Source organism: Chiloscyllium plagiosum, unplaced genomic scaffold, assembly GCF_037043375.1.
Source record: "Chiloscyllium plagiosum isolate Xiang-an unplaced genomic scaffold, Cpla_swu_hap1 HiC_scaffold_1, whole genome shotgun sequence".
Taxonomy (NCBI): domain Eukaryota; kingdom Metazoa; phylum Chordata; class Chondrichthyes; order Orectolobiformes; family Hemiscylliidae; genus Chiloscyllium; species Chiloscyllium plagiosum.
The window spans coordinates 93,626,840-93,649,981 of NW_028270139.1; the positions used below are offsets into that span (position 1 = coordinate 93,626,840).

Below are 23,142 nucleotides of genomic sequence, written 5' to 3' on the forward strand. Positions count from 1 at the left end.
CAGGTTAACCAAGTGATCAAAAACTTGGCAGAAGGATTATAATGTGAGGTTATGTCCTTTGACAGGAACAACAGAGTCTTAAAGTCATGCATTCACACAGCATGGAAACAGACCCTTCGGACCAACCAGTCCATGCCGACCATAATCCCAAACTAAATGAGTCCCACCTACCTGAATACTACTTAAATGGAGAAAAACCTCACAATGATACAGCGCAGAGGGATTTGGGAGTTTGAGCAAAATCACAAAAAGCTATCATCCAAGTTCAGCAGATAATAAGAAAGGCAAATGAATGTAGGCCTTTATTTCAAAGGGAATGGAGTATAAAAATAGGGAGGTCTTGCTAAATCTCTACAAGGCTACAGTTGGAACACTGAACAGTTTTAGGTCTCTTACTTAAGAAATGGAAAGCATTGGAAGCAATCCCAAGAAGGTTCATTGGGCTGATACCAGGTACAGAAGAACTGTCTTATGAAGAGAAGTTGAGTGGATTTGACCTGAATCCTTTGGAGTTTAGAAAAATGAGACGTGACCATATTCAAGATTTAATGTTCTTAGAGATCTGACAGTGTAGATGCAGAGAGGTTGATTCCCCTTGTAGGACAGTCTAGAGCCTGTCCTTTTGAGAAGGAGAAGAGGAGATGTTTCTTCTGAAGGTAGTGAATTTGTAATTTTTTTTACCAGAGAAGGATGTTGAGGCTGTGTTGTTAAGTATACTCAAGGAGGCAATAGACAGAGTTTTCATCAACAAGGGAGTCAAGGGTTCAGGGAAAGGCTGGAAATTGGAGTTGAGGATTATCATATCAGCCATGACCTCCTTGAATCATACAGCAGATTCAATGGACTGAATGCCCTGTTTCTGCTTCAAATCTTATGGGTTTATGGACTGTCTCTGAAATGGCTTAGAAAACCACTCAGTTCAAAGAGAATTTGGAATGGGCAACAAATAAAATCTTAGAGTCATACAACAAAAAAAAGGCCCTTCAGTCCAACTCATCCACGCTGACCAAGTTTCCCAAACCAAAGAAGTCCCATTTGCTTGCATTTGACCAATGCCCACCTAAACCTTTCATATTCATGTACTTGTCCAAATGTTTTTTTTAAATATTGTAATTGTTGGGCTTACAATGGCTCTTAGATCCCAAGAAGGTTTTTTTTTAAATTTAGTGGAGAATATGATGGAATATAATCCAAGTCCAGTTTTGCGATAGTCCCAGAGTAGATATAACCCTTAGATGATTCCTCTCAACTTTAGTTCAAGAAAGATAAATTCTAAAATGCTAAATATGTCTGAATGATTTATATATTTCTGCCCAAGAAAAACAGCAGCTGAGAGCATTAATATCATCTGCATCACTTTTATGACAAGTTTCAACCGGATTATAATCTCCTGGACTTTATTAAAATCTAGGAATAACGTCTTAGTACTGCAATCCTCAAACGGAATCAGGTTCGGGAACTAATGATACAGAAAACAATGCAAGCTAATATAAATTCTGCACTGTACAAAAGTTATTAAAGAATCGAATATGCAAGGTCAAAATTAACTTAGTTCCCAAGACTACAGAGCCAATGAAATGACTATCACACAATTATAGAGAAGATTGGTGTCACTCAGCCACAATACTTACTCATACCTTTACCTTGAAAGATGTTAGAATGAATTCAGTGAATCTGAAGTTTTAATGTATGCACCTCACATTTATTGTACTTCATGGGATGTGCTGGATATCTTTTTTTGTATATGGAGGTGATATCACAATTATAATTAAGTTCAATCTCTTTATGTTTGTACCATTTGAAATAAGATTTCATCACTTGAATATTATTGAAAATAAAAAGAGGGATTGTGGAACCATTTCACCTTGCACTCATCAGGGCAACTGCAAATTTTCGAACGATTGCAATCATCTATACCACAGAAGAAAATGGTGTTATTGATTTGCAGGTAGATTCTGATTCCTGAGGTGGAGCTGTGCTGAGAGCAATACAAAACCAAAAGCTCCACAAACTCCTGAGCATATTCCTTTTGCTTACAGAGACCAGATCACTACTTATGGTTGTATGTCACTGCTAGCAAATGTAAATATGCCATGTTGAGTTTAATTATCTTACATTGATTGCTAATGTAACTATTAGCACACACAGAATTGTTGAGCATGTGCTGCCCGATCACAGCATCCTGGAATTGAATCTAACAATAAGTGTTTTGCTTTGGTAAGCTGGCTGAGTATGATCCATACTCTGTCTTTAATTAGATCACTGCAATTAATGTACCTTAGAAACCCATTGCTCACCTTGCCAGAGACTATGGTGCCAAAAGACCACTACTTGAAGATCCCAATCGGACTCTATTTCATACACTGTTTAATTATGTCAGCTCTAAGTTACTATATTTATAAAATATCCATCTTTAAAGGTCCACATTCATTTCTATGGTACAATAATAATGGTGTTGGGACATTACTTCCCTGTGTGAAGTGAGGTGCCATCTCCCTGACCTAATGTACAGATTGTGTTCATTGAACAGTCCCAGGGTAACCATCAGGATTGTGGTCTGTGGATTTTCAGGTCCATTCCATGCTGAGTACAAATTCAGGTGAAAATGTTAGCCATGTGCCTAAGTGTTATTAAGGTTCACAATATGTTATTATCCTTTGGGAACTTGGATTCTAAAACAGAGGAAAAATAGTATTTCAGTTTTGTGAAGATCTGACTTTTTTTAAAGTCGGATAATCATTTTTATAATTGAGTTTGAAACAGCATTTACAAGAAATCACGCAATTTAAATTAAATGGCCAAGCTGACTGGGATGATCATTGCTAAATATTTTCTGATTTGAGTTTTAAGATGATAAGAGAGAAGGGATCAGAGCATTTACAGGCAGGGGCAAGAAGTCCATAACAACAGAGGTGCTGTTTTCACATTCCCCAAGCAGTCAGGATGGGGGAGAAATTCTGACAATTGTAGCAGTCACTGAGAAGACAGTCAAATAAGATGAAGGCTGTTGGGACAGCAGTGAGAGGAAGACTCCTATAAGGCTGTTCAAAATGGAGTTTAGGGACCAATGTGAAACAATAGTGAGCTCAGTTATCAGTTTGTTTCAAGGGATAGATATTAACAAATGAAAATAGCATTCAATGAATATGCAGAACTTTGTCAAAAGGAAACTAATTACAGCTATGTTTGCTGAACCAGAAGCTTTGACCTGGGTTACCGTTCACTGAGCTGTGTGACTGTAAAGGTATTAAATCCGAATAAAAGGAATGAATCTTTTGTACTGGTATTTACAATAAAGATAATTTCAATAGCTTGTCTAGTACAGTGTAATAAACATACATTCTTTTGTTAGAAATACATTGACAGCAGCTTGCTTATAGTTCAGAACCAACCTCAATAGTAAGCAAAAAGAAAATTAAAACTTATGGTCAAGTCAGATTTCGCACAGGCATCTGAAAAATCCAGCATTCCCATCATGTGATCATAATAATAAGTTGTTAGTATGAAAGTTTCTATTTAGTTTGAGAATGAATAGTGGTTGTCCATACACTTTGACCCTGAGGCATACTCTAGATAAAGAAACACAGTACTAACATTGGCCTTGACTTCCAAAAAGCAAAGTAGAAACAATCAGTGAATATAATAAGTACTACTTTGAGACTAAGTGCACATGAGAAACAGCTGGGCACATGTTGCATATCTCCAAACAGCTGTCTGCTGTCTTACAAAGCATTTTAAATGAACCAAAGTTTGCCAAAATTATCCCAAACACAAGAGAAATGGTGATATGGAGAACTCCCTGGTAGTGACTCACTTCAACTAGCAGTTGGAGACTTTCAGTATTTGCAACAGATTGAAGCAATATGACCCTGCAAGTGATACATTAATAACAGAAAGCTTGTGCGGCTTGTACTACTTAGAAGATACATCTGTTCCTTTCATTAATTTTCATTTTGTTCAGCAAGCTGTCAGCTGGTTATTGTCATGTTTGAAACATTTAACAGTCTGTGTTGAAGCAAAATTTGGTGTAGATCAGGTTGTGGGAAATTGCAAGGAGGAATAGGAGACAAGAAAAGCATATGTTTATTCTAAATTCTCACATGTCTGAGTATTTAAGGAAATATTTGTTGAATTTCTCAACATCGGCAAAACTAAAAACCTGACTTCAGAAAGAAAGGAGGAGAACGTGCTCCAGCTACATTAATGAAGCAGAGATTGAGAGGGTAGATAATGTCAAGTTCCTCAGTGTGACAATAACCAACATCCTGTCTTGGAATTCCCAAGTAGATGTGACGGTCAAGAAGGCACAACAATGTCTCTTCACCCTCAGGAATTTGGCATGTTCATAAGGACCCTCACCAACTTCTATAGAAGCACCATTGAAAATTTCAATAGGTACAAACACAACCTATCAACCTTCCCTCAAAGATAACGTGTTCATTCCAGATATTAATCTGTTAAATGTTCTCTATTTACATATTTCATTATTTAAGGTGATGAATACTGTATCTAGATGTGGTCTCATCAGTATTCTGCATAAATGAAGCATAACCTCCCTACTTTTGTATTCAAATGACCTCATGATAAATGATAATATTCTATAAGTTTTCCGAATTACTCACTTTACCTGAGCACCAACCTTTTTAGATTCATGCACGAGGACAGTCATATCCCTTTGCATCACTGGGTTCTGCAAACTTTCACCATTTAAATGATTTACTTCTTTTTTAATCTGTCTGACAAAATGGACAATGTCACATTTTCCCACCTTACACTCCATTTGCCAGATCTTTACAGACCCACGGAACCTATCTTTGTGTAGCTTCTATATTGTAGAATCATAAAAGTTCAGAAGAAGCGCTTTGACCCATTGACCTTACACTGATAAAAATCTACTCTAAATCCACACAAGTCCCACTTTCCAGCACTAGGTCCATAGCCTTGAATGTTGTGATATTTCAAGTGCTCTTTCAACTACTTTTCAAGCTGAAAGAACCTCAAACCTGTTGGACAATTACAGAGGCCAAGGCTCTTGTACGCTTGCCCTCCATGTCCCCTTAGGTGCCTCACTAACAGTCACACTCTCCTGAATCTGACCAAATCAGAAGATCCTAAGATCCATCTTCTGATACAAAGAATGCAGATATCATTCCCCTTTCCTGAAGCATTGAAATAGTTTAGCCTTAACTTATAAAATCTAAACTGAAGCTGATTGAAGTCCAGGTTTACCCTGGTTCAAACTGACACCCAGAAGCTCCATACACTGCAGCTTTGACACATTGACATATCACCCATCCTTCCCTCCCCAATATCCTTTCATTTCCTATGTAATCAATTAAATGAATTACTTTATTCAATTACATTCTTAATTGTGTTTTTGAAAGTTTTATTAACCTTGCATTGTTTTGAAGCTTGGGAATAGAATAAACTGAAGTCACTTCCCATATACTCACCAAAAAAACTAGTTTCTTCACCTGGAGGAGAACCAAGCTAAGAACTAATTCCCGGAAGTTGAATTTGTTAGGAAAAAGGCAAGGCAAAGCAAATCTCTTTCCCTTCCTGTCCGGTGCTCTATTGTAAAATTGGTTAGTTTTATATGTAGGAGAAAGTGAGGACTGCAGATGGTGGAGATCAGAGTCAAGAGTGTGGTGCTGGAAAAGCGCAAGTCAGGTAGCATCCGAGGAGCAGAATGAGCCCTCATTCCTGGTGATGGGCTCTTGCCCGAAACATCGATTCTCCTGCTCCTTGGTTGCTCCCTGACCTACTGAGCCTTTCCAGCACCTGACTCTCAACTTAGTTTTATATGTTAGTAATACAAAAGTTCTACCTGACCCAGTGTCTGAGGAACTAGCTTTAGCTGCTTCTTTAATAAATGTAACACAACTGCCAATGGAGTGGAGACCTTGTTTAAACCCCACTTAAGGTTGGAAACTTCAAAAATTCAAACTGCAGAATTCAATTCAATGCTTGCAACAAACAAAATTAGATTTTGACCAGGCTTCTCTGCCCCTTTATTAGCTCATGATCACTGCTGAAGTCATTATTTGTGCCTATACTGTATTCAGACTTGATTTCTTCAAGGATCTGCTTGAAGAAATCAAGCAATGGAAACAGGTGAATTGGCAGCAAAGGTTAGCAGATCTGATGGCTTGCCTGCATTTACTGCGACACCAGCCCAGTTCATATTCATGTTTGCTTGGCCCTCTATCTCTCAATTCTTCTGCCACTTATCTTCCATGATTCTCTGTCTTCCCCATATCCACTCCATGTTCTAATATGTTTTTCATGCCACCTCAATCACCCCCAAATTTATGTTTATCATTGCCTCTCCTGCCTTCAGGAATCCACCTATGTCAACTGATTCAGTGTCTTCTAGATACAGACTCAATATGCCAGATAGCAGCAGTGTCAACTCATCAAAATATTCATTAAAAGAAAAATAATCAAGCATTTAACATTCCTTTTGAAAACAAAGTGCCTCTCTTACAAGTTCCTAGAGCCATTAATCAAACAAGACAATAAAACATCAGTTGAAAAAGCATTTTATCCACTTAATAACACCAAAATTTGTCCATATAAACAAATGGGTATTTGAAAAACTATATTAAAGCAAGAGAAGCCTATCTGAAGCTTAGAAAGCATCAATCAAACAATGAAAGTAGGACCCATTAAGCTGTACAAATAACATACCACAGAGATGAACGCTTTAGTCAGTCACGGGTGCTCAGTCAAGCATTCACAATGAAGCTGTTAGTCTTGGAAGCCTAAAACATTGACTACAGATCCTGTGGAATCTCATAGCATCAGGTCAATATGGACAAAAGAAATCTCCCACCAGTTAACGCCATCTATCTTCCCTTCTAACTTAGCTGATGTATCAGTTGTCTTCCAGTTTGAATACCATTTGAAGGATAAATTAAGGATGGCAAGGCACAAATTGTATTCTGGGTGAAGGACTTCAATGTCCATTACCAAGAGTGGCTCAGTCGCATCACTACTAGCTGAGCTGACTGAGACATAAAGGATATAGTTGATGCACTTAGTTCATGACAAATAGTGAAGAAAGTTACAAATAGGGGGAAAAAGCTTGACCTTGACCTCACCAGTCCACCTGTAACATATGCACCTGCCCATGACAGTATCAACAGCTGTAAGCACCATATACTCCTTGTGGGAGACAAAGTCCATCAGAACTAATGAAGAGTCACCTGACTTGAAATGTTAAGTCTGTTTCCTTACTGTAGATGTTGCCAGACTTGCTGAGTTTTGCCAGCAATTTCCGTTGTTGTTTCAGATCTTCAGCGTTCACAATTATTCGTTTTATTTTTATCCCTGTACATGTTTGGGTTATGACATACGATTCTTTCCAACTCAGCAAAAATGGTAGGCAATGGCATTATTCAGAATGTTTCAAAGTTATCCCCAAGAGTCTCTTGTTACATTTAGAATTTAGAACAGGTCACACAAATCCCTTCATTTCTCCATTTTAACTTAAATTAAAGAGGCAGCCCTAACACATAACTATCCTATAAACTTTATACTTGTAACACAAGCATTAAACTTTAATATATACTCAAGAGAGAAGAAGGTGTGGGTGGTCTGGAAATAGATCATTAACACAGAACAAGCCATTTACATTATCCAGAAGTTAGCTGAAAATAAATCAGGCAACACATCACTAAATAAACTATGCAAAATGCTCTTCAGGGAGTGACTGTGGCACTTGACGTAGTTTGTGTAGATGTCTTACATGTACAACACTCATTCCCTGTTGATATATTACTACAATACTACAACACATTAAAAATAATTCTAAAACAAATCTTAAAAATTCATTTTAAATCCCTCATTTTACAACTAGGGTTTTCAGTATTTTTACAACAAAACTACGTTAAGATTCCAATGAAAACAAAATGTTATTACCTATCCAATCTCAAAAGCTTTTTGTAAAGTAGGTTAGGAAATGAGAAACATGTGTTTTAGTTAAAATAAGCTGAATAAGTTGAAATATTCTGTTCAATATGATGAGTAACATAAGAGAACAATTCAAAAGAAGCTGTGGTGTGGCACTATCACCTGCTAAGTGGGACAGACTTCCAACCAATCTAGCAGCTCAAGACTGGGCATCCATGAGGTGCAGTGGGTCATCAACAGCAGCAGAACTGTACTCCAGCACAATCTGTAACCTCATGGCCTGGCATATCCTGACCTCTCCGCCCCCACCCCACTCTGACCTATCACCCTCACCTTGACCTCTTTCCATCCAATCGCATTTCCAACGGCCCTCCCCCAAGTCCCTCCTCCCTACCTTTTATCTTAGCCTGCTGGACACACTTTCCTCATTCCTGAAGAAGGGCTTATGCCCGAAACGTCGATTCTCTTGTTCCCTGGATGCTGCCTGACCTGCTGCGCTGTTCCAGCAACACATTTTCAGCTCTGATCTCCAGCATCTGCAGACCTCACTTTCTCCTCAATGGAGAGTGTAAGAAGCAGGAGCAGCATTAGATATACCTGAAGATGAGGTGTCAACCTGGCAAAGCTAGCAAACAGGACTACTAGAGTGCTGAATGGAATGAACAGCAAGTAATAGACAGAGGTGAAATTGAGTACTGCAGATGCTAGAGATCAGAGTCAAGAGTGCGGTGCTGGAAATTTTGGGCAATAGCTCTTCTTCAGGATTTCTGATGAAATATCATTTTCCGGCTTCTCTGATGCTGCCTGACCTGCTGTGCTTTTCCAGCATCACACTCTTGACAAGTGATAGATAGAGCTAAGCCATCCCACAACCAATGGATCAGATCTAAACTCTGCAGTCCTTCCACATCCAGTCGTGAATGGTGGTGGAAAATTAAGCAACTCACTGGAGGAGGCGGCTCCACAAATATCCCCATCCTCAATAATGGAGGAACCCAGCACATCAGTGCAAAAGATAAGGCAGATGCATTCGCAACAATCTTCAGTCAGAAGTGCAGAGTGGATGATCCATCTTGGCCCCTCCAATGATCCCCAGCATCACAGATACCAGTTTCCAGCCAACTTGATTTACTCCACGTGATATCAAGAAACGGCTGGAGGCACTGGATAATGCAAAGGCAATGGGTCCTGATAACATTCCAGCAATATCACTGAAGACTTGTGCTCCAGAACGTGCTGCTCCCTTAGCCAAGCTCTTCCAGTACAGTTACAACATTGGCATCTACCCGACAATGTGGAAATTTGCCCAGGTATGTCCTGTACTCAAAAAGCACGACAAATCCAACCCGACCAATCTCCGCCCAATTGGTCTATTCTCCATCATCAGTAAAGGGATGGAAGGTGTCTTCAACAGTGCGATCAAGCAGCACCTGGTCAGCAATAACCTGCTCAGTGACGCCCAGTTTGTATTTCACCAGGGCCACTCAGTTCCTGATCTCATTACAGCCTTGATTCAAACATGGGCAGAGAGATCCAAAATGGGGACGGGCTGAGTGGTCTGGTGTGCTGGGTTCTGTGCCATACACTTGGCAAGGTGGACCTTTATCCTGCACCCCCCTCGTTAACCACCCGTGGGAGAAAAATCGATAATATACAGTTACTGAACATCTGGAGCTGCTAAAATTGCAGTTTGACAGCTCTAAGATCAGGATGAAGGTGAATAAAGGAAAAAAGACAAAAGGAGTATAGCAAGCAGGGCACTCCCCTACTGGGTCGGGGGTGCCCTTAGCCATTGCTCAAACTCCCAGGGCGGCCGCTTTGGATTTTACGGGGCAGCAGCATTTGCTCTCGGAGCTTGGCAAACTCCGAGAAAATATTGAAGCAGCAATGGGGCCAATATCTGCCAGACTGACAAAGTAGGAGCAGGAGATTCAAACACTGGATGGAAGAGTAGAAGCAGTGGAGCAGAGGGCCGCAACATCGGGAGGAAGGATCTGAACACAGGTAGACTAGGTTTGGCTCCTTCAGGAACAAGTGGATGACCTGGAAATCAGAAGTAGAAGAAAAATCTTACGGCTCGTGGGTATCCCATAGCGCGAGGAAGGCAAGGACCTGGAGAGGTTGCTCCTGATGTTCCTGGGGCTGGAGTTTGAGTCGGGCCTGGTGAGTGTGGAGTTGGCCCACCAGATTGCCATGCACAGATCCAGGCTGGATGCTCCCCCCCCCCTACACCGGTCCAAGTTCAACTCCAGCATTGTAAAGTAATTGAAACAGCAAGGAAACTGGGAAAAGATCCACAGGCTTTAATATACAAAGGCTGAAGAATAATGTTTTTTTAAAGACTTCTCAGGAGCCATAATTAAGAAGAGAAAGGCATTTAATGAAGTTAGAAGACAATCAAGGGATCTGAACATTCAATATTCCTAGAGGTACTCGGCCATGTTACGTTTCACTCAGAGAGGGACAGTACGTAATTTTGATTTAGCAGAAAAGGCCAAGAACTTTGTGAACTCTTTGAAATAAAGGACTCGGGTTGGTTGTGAGGGGTGCGAAAAGAAGCACTGTTAGGGACAATGGTACAGCTTTTCTTTACTTTCTCTGCCCCTTTTTTCCTCCTCTCTCCCCTTTTTGTGGCTATCAGTTTTATAGTTTTTGTACTGCCTTAGTATTAAACCTGATTTATTTATCATTTCAGTCAGTTGGTTATTGTCTGGGTTTTTTTTGCTGCTGTTCTTTTTTTTGGATTGAGGATGGCTATACCTGTGGTTAAGATGAATGGAGAAGAGGTGTGGAGTGGGGAGGGTGGATGTCCATTGTTAACTCTCAGAATGTAAATAACATGTTCTCTTTATCTGTGCATTGCCTGGGACTAGGGCGTGGCCTCAGCTGGAAGGAGCGAGGGTGGTAGCAAGGTTTGGAGGATTGCCCTTATGGGCAAGTGGGGAGATCTCCAGTCAACTGGTGTTTGTTTGGGTGTTTGTTTAAGTTAAATGTAGTGGTTAGTTTTTTAGTTGTAGTAGGTTTTATAGGCGCAGCTTTTAGACTTTATAGAGTTAATGTTTTCTTCACTTGCCGCACCTCAAATAAGCTTCCTCCTTTTGGGAAACCACAGGCTACCCTGGACGATCATGGCCAGTGATTTGTTCAGGTGGTGCACCTGGAGTGTAAAAGGGAGCCATTCCCCATTAAAAAAAAGAAGGTGCTGTCAAGTCTTAGGAAGGAAAGGGTTGACATCGCCCTGCTGCAAGAAATGGATTTAACTGATGAGGAACATCTGAAGCTGCAGCAATGGGGTTATGACAGGGTATTCTTCTCCTCCTTTAGCTCCAAAAGTAGAGGAGTGGCTATACTGGTAAGAAGGAACCTCCCTTTCCAAGTAACTAAGCAAATTAAGGACGAACATGGACAGCTCATCATTCTTAAAGCTCTAATACATGGAGAAAATTATGGCGTCCTGAATGTTTATTGTCCCTGATGCACTCTCTACTTGATGCAGTTGTCAAAGTAATGAATATTGGGGTGCGCTGCACAAACAGAGGAGGGGATTTTAACCGCCTAGTGGATCCTGGGGTAGACAGGATGCCAAGGTCTCCTTTGAGAAACAAAAATTGTTTGAAATTGGAGATAAGCCAGGTAGATATCTGGCATGAAAGGAAAATGCTTCCCAATCCATTTTGTCTGTTAGAGAGAAGGCTGGCACAGTTACCTGTGGGTTGAAGAAGATCAATATTAGATTTCGGGAATACTTTGCAGTTATATCTGTCGGAGGGTGGCAAAGATGGTGCAGTGAGAATGCAGTCCTTTTTTGAGAACCTGGACCTCCCCAGTATAAATAAGGAACAAGTCTCCCTGTTAAATGCGCCGATGATGATACAAGTGGTGCAGGAAGCAATAAAGCATCTCCAGGGTGGCAAAGCACCGGGGCCAGATGGATTCCCGAGGGAGTTTTATAAGGAATTCATAAATGTGTTGGTGGAGCCACTTTTGGGGACGTATAGTTATTTATATACACAGGATTGTCTTCTGCCCTCTCTTAGGGAGGCGAATATCTCCCTCATTTTAAAGAAGGGGAAAGACCCCGAAGAATGTGCTTCCTACAGACCAAGTTTACTGTTGAATGCAGATTTTAAAATTCTGTCAAAGGTGCTGGTCTTGAGATTGGACAAGGTATTGCCCTATATTATAAAAGAATATCAGGTAGTTTTTACCAAGGGCCGTAGCTCCTTCAACAATATCAGGAGAGGACTGAACGCAGTGCAGGTACGCCAGTAAAGATTGATCCGAGGTTTGGTGGTCTCCCTAGATGGGGAAAAGGCATTTGACCGGATCGAATGGCCATAACTGTTTAGGGTCCTAGAGCACTTTGGACTGGGGTAGCTTTTGCCAGATGGGTGGCAGTGTTATATAATGATCCTAAGGCAGCTGTCATCACAAACGTCACCAAGTCGGATAACTTTAATATTGGGAGAGGTAGCTAACATGGGTGTCCTCTTCACCGCTGTTATTTACCTTGGTAACTGAGCTGCTAGCCGAGGCTATCAGGAGGGATCCTGAAATAGTGGCGCCAAGGGTGGAAATGGGGTAGCATATGATCATCCTATAGGTTGATGATGTCCTTTTGTTCTTGGAAAATCTGGAGGAGTCTATTCGTCAATTGTTTCCAAAAATTAATTCATTTGGCAGTTTTTCAAAATACAGGATCAACTTCACAAAATCGGAAGCCATGCCAGTGGAGATGCCTAATGTGAAGGATGGAATGTAGTTCCTGTTTAAATGGTCGTCAAAAGGATTTTTTTTTGAGAATTTTTATTACCCCTGCCTTCCACCAGGTGTATAAAGCTAACTATGCACAATTACTGGAGTGGTAAGGATTACCGTTATCATTGTTAGGCCTAGCAGCCCTGATTAAAATGCATCTTCTTCCTCGCCTGTTGTACCCCATGAGAATGCTCCCATTGTTGCTACCCAGACGAGTGTTCCGGAGGCTCAATGGTTGGCTCGGGTCCTTTATTTGGTGTCGCAGGCGCCCTCTTATTAAATTTACTAAATTGCAGCTCCCGCAGGGTGAGGTGGGGGGAGGGTTGGTGTTCCGGACTTGAAGAGAGATCAAATAAGCACCCTGTTATCAGATGTGGGTGACTGGGTACGGGGGGAATTGGAGTCGATTTGCCTTGACGTTGAAGCCTTGCAAACGCGATGTCCCCTAATTAATCTATGATTCATGGATAAGATGAAACCCGTGAACGAGCAGTGTAAGAGCCCAATCATTTTAAATATGTTGAAAGCTTGGAGGATAATGAGGCAAGACGAGGGCAATTGGCTTAAGGCCTCGCCGTTTACCCCATTGGCGGGAGCCCAAGGATTTAAACCTGGAGCAATGGACTCTGTCTTTAAGGTATGGGAGAACAAGGGAATCTCTTGTTTGGGAGATCTATTCGAGGGGGAGGACTTGATGTCATTTAGCCAACTGAGTCAGAAATATGGATTGTCTAATAGGGACCTTTTTCCGGTACTTTCAGATAAGGGATTATACACAGAGGAAGACCACACTCCTGGCTCAGTTTTACAAATTAGATGTGGAGAAAAGAGTGCTCCAGTGCACGGGTTAGTATTTTGTATAACTTACAGAAAGGACATGCCTTAGGAGATGTGGAGAGACTCTGTAAGACTTGGAATCGGTAACTAGGAGAGGATATTTCATTGGAAACATGGGAAGATTTATGGGAAAATGTAAAGAAAATTTCAATATGTAACAAAGCGCAGGGCATGCAATTGAAGACAGGGCTCATATGGTGCCAGAGAGGCTAGTCAAGTTCAAGAGAGGAGTAGCTCCAGGATGTCCCAAATGTAAAATTAGTATAGGCACTCTTACATCCGGAGGTACTGGAATGCCATAGTAAGGGAGCTGAAGAAAATCCTGGGAATTGAAGTCAAAGTGGACACGGTATTTCTTCTTCTGGGCTCCCAAATTTTCCCTCTCGGGGTGAACGTGAGAAGAGACTATGTAACATTCTTACCCATGGTGCAAGGAAGAACATTTTAATAAATTGGACATTGGAAAACCCCCCAGTTCTTATGGGGTGACGCAGGCTGGTGATGGAGCATCTCCCCCAAGACTACCACACAAATATGGTGCATCACAAAATGGAGCAATTTTATAAGACAAGGTGGCCCTTTCTAAATTATATTGACACAGACTTATCAGCAATATTAATTAGGGCCGTGATATAGCCGTTGGGATCAGTCTGGGTGGGGGAAGCTGGGGGAAACAAAATACAGGTACAGTGACTGGTGCTCCCAGGGTTGGGAGCTTTAGTGGAGAGGTGGTGAGTGAAATAGAATAAAGTAATGTGATATAATTTAATTTAAGTTAATTTGAATTCAGCTTAATTTATTTTTTATTTCATTTGATTGCAATTTAGTTTAAGTAGATATGTTTGTTCTGGTAGAATATTAGGTGGTTTATCATTAATAGTATTGTGTATGATATTATTGTACTACCTCTAAATTGTTGTATTTTGGTTTCTTTTTATATATATAGTTGTTTTGTAAAAGATTTGTAAAATGTTTTAATAAAAATTTTTGTCAAAAGAGCTGAATTCCAGAGGTGAGGTGAGAGTGACAGCCCTTGACATCAAGGCTGCATTTGACCGAGTATGGCATCAAGGAGCCCTGGCAAAACTGGAATCAATGGGTATCGGAGGCAAACACTCAGCTGGTTAGAGTCATATCTGGCACAAAGGAAGATGGTTGTGATTGTGGATGGTCAGTCATCTCGTCTCCAGGACATCTCTGCAGGAGTCCCTCAGGGTAGTGTCCTAGACCCACCAATCTTCAGCTGCTTCATCAATGACCTTCCCTCTGTCATAAGGTCAGAAGTGGGGATATTCGACGATGATTGCACAGTGTTCAGCATCATTCACGACTTCCAGGATACTGAAACAATCAGTGCTCAAATGCAACAAGATCTGGACAATATCCAGGCTTGGGCTGACACGTGGCAAGTAACATTTGTGCCACACAAATGCCAGACAATACCATCACCATAGAAGACACTCTAACCACGACTCCTTGATCCCTTCAGTATTGCCATCACTGAAACCCCACTGTCAACATCCTTGGGGTTATCATTGACCAGCAACTCAACTGGACTTACCACTTAAACAAAGTGGCTACAACAGCAGGTATGAGACTCGGGATACTGCGGCAAGTAACTCACCTCTTGACACCCAAAGTCTATCCACCATCTACAAGGCACAAGTCAGAGGTGTGATGGAATTTTCCTTAGTTGCCTGGATGAGTGCAGCTCCAATGACATTCAAGAAGCTTGACACCATCCAGGAGAAAGCAACCCACTTGATTGGCACGACATCTACAAACATTCAATCCCTCCACCACTGGTGCTCAGTAACAGCAGTGTATAATATCTACAAGAGGCACTGCAGAAATTCACCAAAGATCCTTGGACAGCACCTTCCAAACCCACGACCACTTCCATCTAAAAGGACAAGGACAGCAGGTACTTGGGAACACCAACACCTGCAAGCTCCCCTTCAAGCTTCTCACCACCCTGACTTGGAAATATACTGCCATTCCTACACAGTCGTTGGGTCAAATTCCTGGAATTCCCTCCCTACCGGCATTGTGGGTCAATACACAGCAAATGGACTGCAGCGATTCAAGAAGGCAGCTCACTACCACCTTCTCAAGGGCAAATAGGGATGGACTATCAATGCGAGCTAGTCAATGACACCCTAGTCCCACAAATGAATTTTAAAAATAAAGCTTTTTTGAAAAAGTCAGGATATTTTTCATCTTAAAAGTAAGACAGGATTTTGTCAAGAACTATTACAGTGAAAGATGTAGACAGGAAACTGCCAGTAAAAATTTAGATTGACATTTCAACTGATATAAAAATCAATGGTCTGACCAATCATCCAGATTTAACTTTGGTATAACATACTTCAGAGGAAGGTTCTGGAATTGAATATTGCATTGGATGACTTCTGTATAATGCCAATTGAGTTGTTAAGGAGTTTTAGGGGCTTATTATTCCTCCTGGTCGCTTATAAATTTAAACTAAGTGTTCTTTTAGAATATCTTCAGAATCAAGCCTCTTAAGTAAATGGGTGTGGTGTGCTGTGCACTTATGCAAGAATATTTGGAGCTCTTTTTTGGTACTAACACTTTGATTCAGTCAGGTACTAACAAGCTAGCTACAATCAATAGCTACAAGGCGACTGACTGCGGGGAGTTTGCACATTCTCCCCGTGTCTGTGTGGGTTTCCTTCCGGTGCTTCGGTTTCCTCCCACAGTCCAAAAATGTGCAGGTCAGGTGAATTGGCCGTGCCAAATTGCCCGTAGTGTTAGGGGCAGGGGTAAATGTAGGGGAATGGGTCTGGGTGGGTTACACTTTGGCGGGTCGGTGTGGACTTGTTGGGCCGAAGGGCCTGTTTCCACGCTGTAAGTAATCTTATCTAACCTAATCTAATTATACAGCTCCCACTCCAATCTAACAGGCTGCAGTGTAATATATGGAGTCATACAGCATGGGAACAGACCCGTCGGTCCAACTAGTCCACGTTGTCCATGTTCCCATACTAAACCATTTCCACTTGCCTGTACTTGGCCCATATCCCTCTAAACTTTTCTTACTCATGTACTCATCCAAACGTCTTTTAAATGTTAGTACCTGTATCCACCACTTTCTCTGGCAGTTCATTCCACACACGCACCATTCTCTGTGTAAAAGAAGTTGCCCCTCATGACCTTTTAAAGCTTTCTCCTCTCACCTTAAAATTTGTCACCTAGTTCTGAACTCCCCAACCTTTGCTATTCACCTTATCTGTGCCCCTCATGATTTTATAAACCTCAATAAGGTCACCCCTCAATAGCATATATTCCAGTGAAAAATGTCCTAGCCTATCCAGCCTATTTTATAACTCAAACCCTCCGTTCCTGGCAACATGCTAGTAAATCTTTTCTGAACCCTCCCCAATTTAATATTATCCTTCCTATAACAGGGAGACCAGACTACACACAGTACTCCACAAGAGGTCTTACCACCATCCTGTACAAACTCAACATGACATCTCAACTCCTACACTCAAAGATTGGAGAAGTGAAGACACGCATGCAAAATGTTTTCTTAACTACCCTGTCTACATGTGATGCAAACTTCAAAGAATTATGCACCTGAACCCCTAAGTCTCTCTATTCTGCAACACTACCCAGGACCCTATTATTAATTAGATAAGACCTACCCTTGTTTGTTTTAACAAAATGCAAAACAGCACATTTATCTAAATTAAACTCCATCTGCCACTCCTCAGCCCATTGACTCAATTGATCAAGATCTCTTTGTAATCTTAGATAACCTTCTTCACTGCCCACTATACCACCAATATTGGTGTCATCTGCAAACTTACTACCCATACTTTATTCTTATCCAAATCATTTATATAAATGACAAACAGACCTCCTGTCTAAAAAACAACCCTCCACCACTACCCCCTGTCTTTTACTGTCAAGTCAATTTTAAATCCAATTAGCAAGCTTACCCTGAATCCTATGCAATCTAATTTTACCAATTAGTGCAGAACCTTCTCAAAGTCCATGCAAACAACATCTACCATGCTGCCCTCATCAATCTTTTTGGTTACTTCCTCAAAAACTCAATTGAATTTGTGAGACACAATTTCTCTCGCACAAAACCAAGTTGATATTCCTAATCATCCTTGCCTCTCCAAATGTTTATAAATCCTACCTTTCAGAATCATCTCCAACAATCTGTGATGTACATGGATCTTAGCAAGGCATTTGATAAGGTTCCCCCATAGTAGGCTCATTCAGAAAGTAAGGATGCATGGGATACAGGGAAATTTGGTTGTCTGAATACAGAAGTGGCTGGCCCAAAAGACAGAGGGTAGTGGTAGATGGAAAGTATTCAGCCTGGAGCTCGGTGACCCGTGGTGTTCCACAGGGAAATGTTCTGAGACCTCTGCTCTTTGTGAATGTGTAAATGACTTGTATGAGGGAGTGGAAGGGTGGGTTAGTAAGTTTGCCAATGACACAAAGGTTGGTGGAGTGGTGAGTAGTGTGGAGGGCTGTTGTAGGTTGTAACGGGAAATTGACAGGATGCAGAACTGGGCTTATGAGTGGCAGTTCAACCTGGAAAAGTGTGAGATGATTAATTTTAGAAGGTCGAACTTGAATACAGAATACTGGGTTAAAGACAGTGTGGAGCAATAGAGGGATTTTGAGGTCCATGTCCATAGATCCCTCGAAGTTGCAATCCAAGTTGAGAGGGTTGTTCAGAAGGCATATGGTGTGTTGGCTTTCATTAGCAGAGGGATCGAGCTTAAGAGCTGCAAGGTGCTGTAGCCCTGGTTAGACCACACTTGGAATATTGTGTTCAGTTCTCATCGCCTCATATAGGAAGGATGTGGAAACTTTAGAGAGAGTGCAAAGGAGATTTACCAGGATTCTGCCTGGACTGGAGGACATGTCTTTTGAAGAAAGGTTAAGGGAGCTAGGGTTTTTCTCATTGGGGAGAAGAAGGATGAGAGGTGACTTGATAGAGGTGTACAAGATGATGAGAGGCATAGACAGAGTGGATAGTCAGACACTTTTTTCCAGGGCAGAAATGGCTATCACAAGGGCATAATTTTAAAGTGATTGGAGGCGGGTGTAGGGGAGGTGTCAGAGGTAGGTTCTTTACACAGAGAGTGGTGGGTATGGAATGCACTCTCAGCGGTAGTACTGGGGTCAGATACATTAGACATATTTAAGTGACTCTCAGATGGGCACATGTAAAATGACGAGTATGTAGGTTAATTTGATCTTAGAGTAGGATAAAAGGTCAGCACAACATTAAGGGCTGAAGGGCCTGTACTGATCACCACCAATGACAGACTCATAGGTCTATCGTTTCCAGGTTTCTCCTCACAGTCATTCTTAAATAAAGGCTGAATATTAGCTACCCTCCAGTCCTCCGGCACCTCACCCGAGGTTAAAGATTACAAATATTTCTGCTAGGATCCCCACAATTTATTCCCTAACTTCCTACAATGTCCTGGGATAGATTTGATCAGATCCAGGAGATTTATCCACTTCTATATTTTCTAAGACTTTCAGCACATCCTCTTCTACAATGTGAACTGTTTTCAAAACATTAATATTTTAGTTCCACAAGTTCTCTAGCTCCATTTCTTTCTCTGCAGTAAAAACTGATGCAAAATGTTCATCTTCTGTCTCTTCACTCTCCTAAGGTTCAACACATAGATGACTTTGTTGATGTTTAAGAGGCCCTATGAGAATCTCTGGATTATCCTTAACCTTACCTGCTATCTCATATCCCCTCTTTGCCATCTTGATTTTCCTCTTAAGAATGCTCCTACACTATTTATACTCTTCAAGAGCTTCATTTGATCCGAATTGTCTGTATCTAATATATGAGTTTTTTTCTTATTCTTGACTAGAACCTCAATATCTTAATTCATCCGTTGTTCCCTACTCTTACCAGCCTTACCCTTCACTCTAACAGGAACATAGTACCTCTGAACTCTTGTTATCACACTTTTGAAAGCCTTGTCACTTGTCAGTCATTCTTTTACAGTGAACAATCTACTCTGATCAATATAGTTAAACCAATGGGAACAGTTTGGCATTGCTCGTATAACCTCCGCAGACTATCAAATGCATTTGAAAAGTTCACCAGCAATCAATCAAATGCTGTTGAGAGTGCTTGTTAACTTGAGGATTATAGAATGAAAGTAAGTTGCAAGTAAAGTACAAGAAAAATTACAGACACCACCTGTCTCTCCAGGATATAGATGTTCCCATGGCACTGTGTGAAAAAGAATCGGTTAGCAGTCTGGTAAATACCTTCCTTTCAAGCAATGCCACCAAAATATCAAAGTAAATTACTGCAGCCACCAGAAAACAGAAACAATTGCAAAAATTGCAAAAAAATTGAAGTGGTCATTTATCTTATTTGACATCTTTGGATCCTTGCTGTACACAAATTAAATGTTTACTTACATAATACTAGTACAATGTTGTGGGATGCTTTGGGAATGTATATGCAAATTCTTTTTAAATTTATTTCTCTAATTTCAAAAAAAAGTCCACTCATATTTTATGCATTTTCCATTCTACAGCATTCTTCTATCATCGCTGTTTATTTTATTAATTGCTTTATTTTTTTTCTTTTATGTTTAAATTGATTTCTCATCTATCCACCCTTGCAAATGTAGGTGCCACTATGTTCTCTCTGCTATCTAACTCCAACTCTGTCACTGGATACACCTACCACCAAGGCTCATGACCTACCCCTCGCAATATCACATGTATCTTCTTCATCAAAGGCTCTAACCCACCTCATTCCCCAAGCTCCTAAGCTGTCCTGCTCACTGTGCTTCTTACTCACTCAAAGGGGCCAGCCACCTGACCACCGGTCTTGCTCATGCACCATCATTAACTATTCTTTCATCTCATTCAGTTCCACCTCTTTTCTGATTGCTGGAGAAAATAGTGCACAACTGGGTTGAGAGAATAAGAATGGTTGGCAAGCTGGCTGACATTCCTGTGCTTACCCCAAAGAGGGGAAGATCCTCAAAATGGTGGGAGAGACATGTAACTGTGACCATCCACGTGAGGATGCTGAGACTTCAATGTTGAGATAACCCAGTAAGCTTCATTTGTGCTGTGCTGCTCCCTAGTTACCACACTCTGAATATAATTTTGACATACTCAAGCTTCTATTCTGATTGCACAACCTATGTTTTCTCTTCTCTTGTGCAGACGTCAGCAGCACTAACACAGCTTCAGTCCCAAAGAGCCCAGCTCCTCAGTCCATCAGCTTCCCCTCCACCTTGGAGGAAGAAGCCAGCAATTCCTCAGTGTGTATACTAGTAATGTTGCCTCCTGCATCCTCCATCTGCTCAGAAATGTTCATCCCCACAGACTTTCTTTCTACAATAGATTTGGGAGCACGTTTTGCCGAGCACATCTATGGTATAACTCCACAGCTGGTCAAGGAACATAAGAACCATAAGAACTAGAAGCAGGAATGTGCCATCCGTCCCATCAATCCTGGTCCACCATTCAATAAGATCATGGCTGATCTTTTCATGGACTTAGCTCCGCTTATCTGCCCACTCACCATAACCATGAAATCCTTTACTGTTCAAAAATCTATCAACCTTTACCTTAAAAACATTCAACTGTAAAGCCTTACAGCTTCACTGGGCAGGGAATTCCACAGATTCACAACCCTTGGGTGATGAAGTCCTTCCTCAGCTCAGTCCTAAATCTGCTCCCCTTATTTTGAGGCTATACCCCCAAACTCTAGTTTCACCTACCTGTGGAAACAACCTTCCTGTTTCTATTTTATCTATTCCCTTCATAATTTTCAATAGTTCTATGAGATCCCCTCCCCCCTTCTTCTAAATTCCAATGAGTACAGTCCCAGTCTACCCAATTTCTCCCCTTAAGGCAACTTTTCAATTCCTGAATCAACCTAGTGAACTTCCTCTGCCCCCACTCCAGTATCAGTCCATCCTTTCTCAAGTAAGGAGACCAAAACTGTACACAGTACGACCACATGTGGCCTCTCCAGCACACAATACAGCTGGAGCCTAACTTCCCTGTTTTTAAACTCCATCCATCTAGCAATGAAGAACAATATCCTTTTTGCCTTCTTAATTACCTGCTGTACCTGCATACCATCGTTTTATGATTCATGCACAAGGAAACCCAGGTCTCTCTGCCCAGGATGAAATGTCCCACGTCACTGGCATTTTGAGAACTGACGGAAAGTGGTCAGTCCCATACAAAAGATGATCCCGTTGGACAAACAAAGGGATGGGTAAACATCAGCCCGGGGGAATCAATAACTGCCATTTGGGGCCATTAGTACCAGGCTGAGCTTTACCCATTCCCATGTCTGTCCAATTATTGTTTTGTCTCTTTCTGGGCTTCATTTCTACCTATTGTATACTCCTCCCCCCGCCCCGCCATCCCATCTTCACTATATATGCCAATCTTTTCTGAGCTACAATCAGATCTGAAGAAGGATCACTGGACCTGAAATGTTAACTCTCATTTCTCTCCACAGATGCTGCCAGACTTGCTGAGTTTTCCCAGCAATTTGTATTTTTGTACATGTATATCATGTTAGAGTTGATAAATCCCAAGGAGGATAAAGGATATGTTGACAAGACATTGCTCATCTCTGAGAAGCATCCTGCACAGCAACTGATGTTAGACTTCAACCCTTACATTTATAAATGTCACTTTCATCAATGCACAATACCTCTGAGAGCAAGATTAATTCCACCCAAGTGGTTTGCAAGGGAGCACATGCCCATTCAGGCATGGGTGACATCTAACACTCCATTAACACCCAAGTTACACCTGGTGGCACATATTCTGCTGGAAAACATGGCTTTGGTCAATTTTGACATTTGAATGAAGTGTACGTTAGCTTTATTTATTCATTTGGCTGCATATGCAAAATCAAAAGCAAAGATGGGAGGGTCAAAAGGATCTGTATCAGGATTCCTCACAATCTGATCATGGCCATAAGAGAATCAATATGTTGCTCTCAGATGATGCCCCAGAAGCTAATTTTCCTTAACTAGTACCTGTAACATTCTTGAGAAATTTATGAGTTTGAGGATTGAGGAACATGAACATGAAATGGGATTGTTACCTTAGTGGTCATTGGGAGGGGTGGTCACCTGCTATTTCAGAATGCAAGTCTTGCTGTTGCACAGCCAGTGTTCCAGTGTGGTGTCCCTACACTGTGCCTCAGTCACCTCGAGGAACTGACACCATGGACAGTAAATTCTGGCTCTCGTCAACCTCTCTATATCCTGAGGGGAGATTCGGTTGTCGAACCCCCCTCTGAAGGTTGTGCAGCAGCTCTTCGCTGTTCCAGTTGTTTCTGGGCTTTCTGACACCTTTGTACCTCCTTCCTTCATCTGTGCTGTCTTTGTAGAATGGCCATTCTGGATCCATTCAGGATGCAATGGCCCTACATGGGGAATATCAAAGCTTCTCAGCAATGTGATTCCTGATCTGTCATACGAAGCAGAAATGAAACTTATCATAGGATGTGAACACACTATTGAATGGAGGTCTCTGGAAGGAGGCAATATAATGCACAGGAATCTCTGACATGTTATACAGCACAGCCATTTGCCAAACAATTCCAGGAAATTG

The 23,142-nt window shown here is 41.3% G+C and overlaps 1 protein-coding gene across 1 annotated transcript in view; it reads left to right on the forward strand.

The window, feature by feature from the left end:
* The window catches only part of LOC148152161 (uncharacterized), a 63,967-nt gene extending 42,989 nt beyond the window's left edge, over window positions 1-20,978 (forward strand). The window contains exon 4 of the mRNA XM_087993948.1: window positions 20,719-20,978. Coding sequence (XP_087850074.1) covers window positions 20,719-20,978 — 260 coding nt within the window. The remainder of the gene's footprint in view (window positions 1-20,718) is intronic.
* Window positions 20,979-23,142: the final 2,164 nt, after the last annotated feature.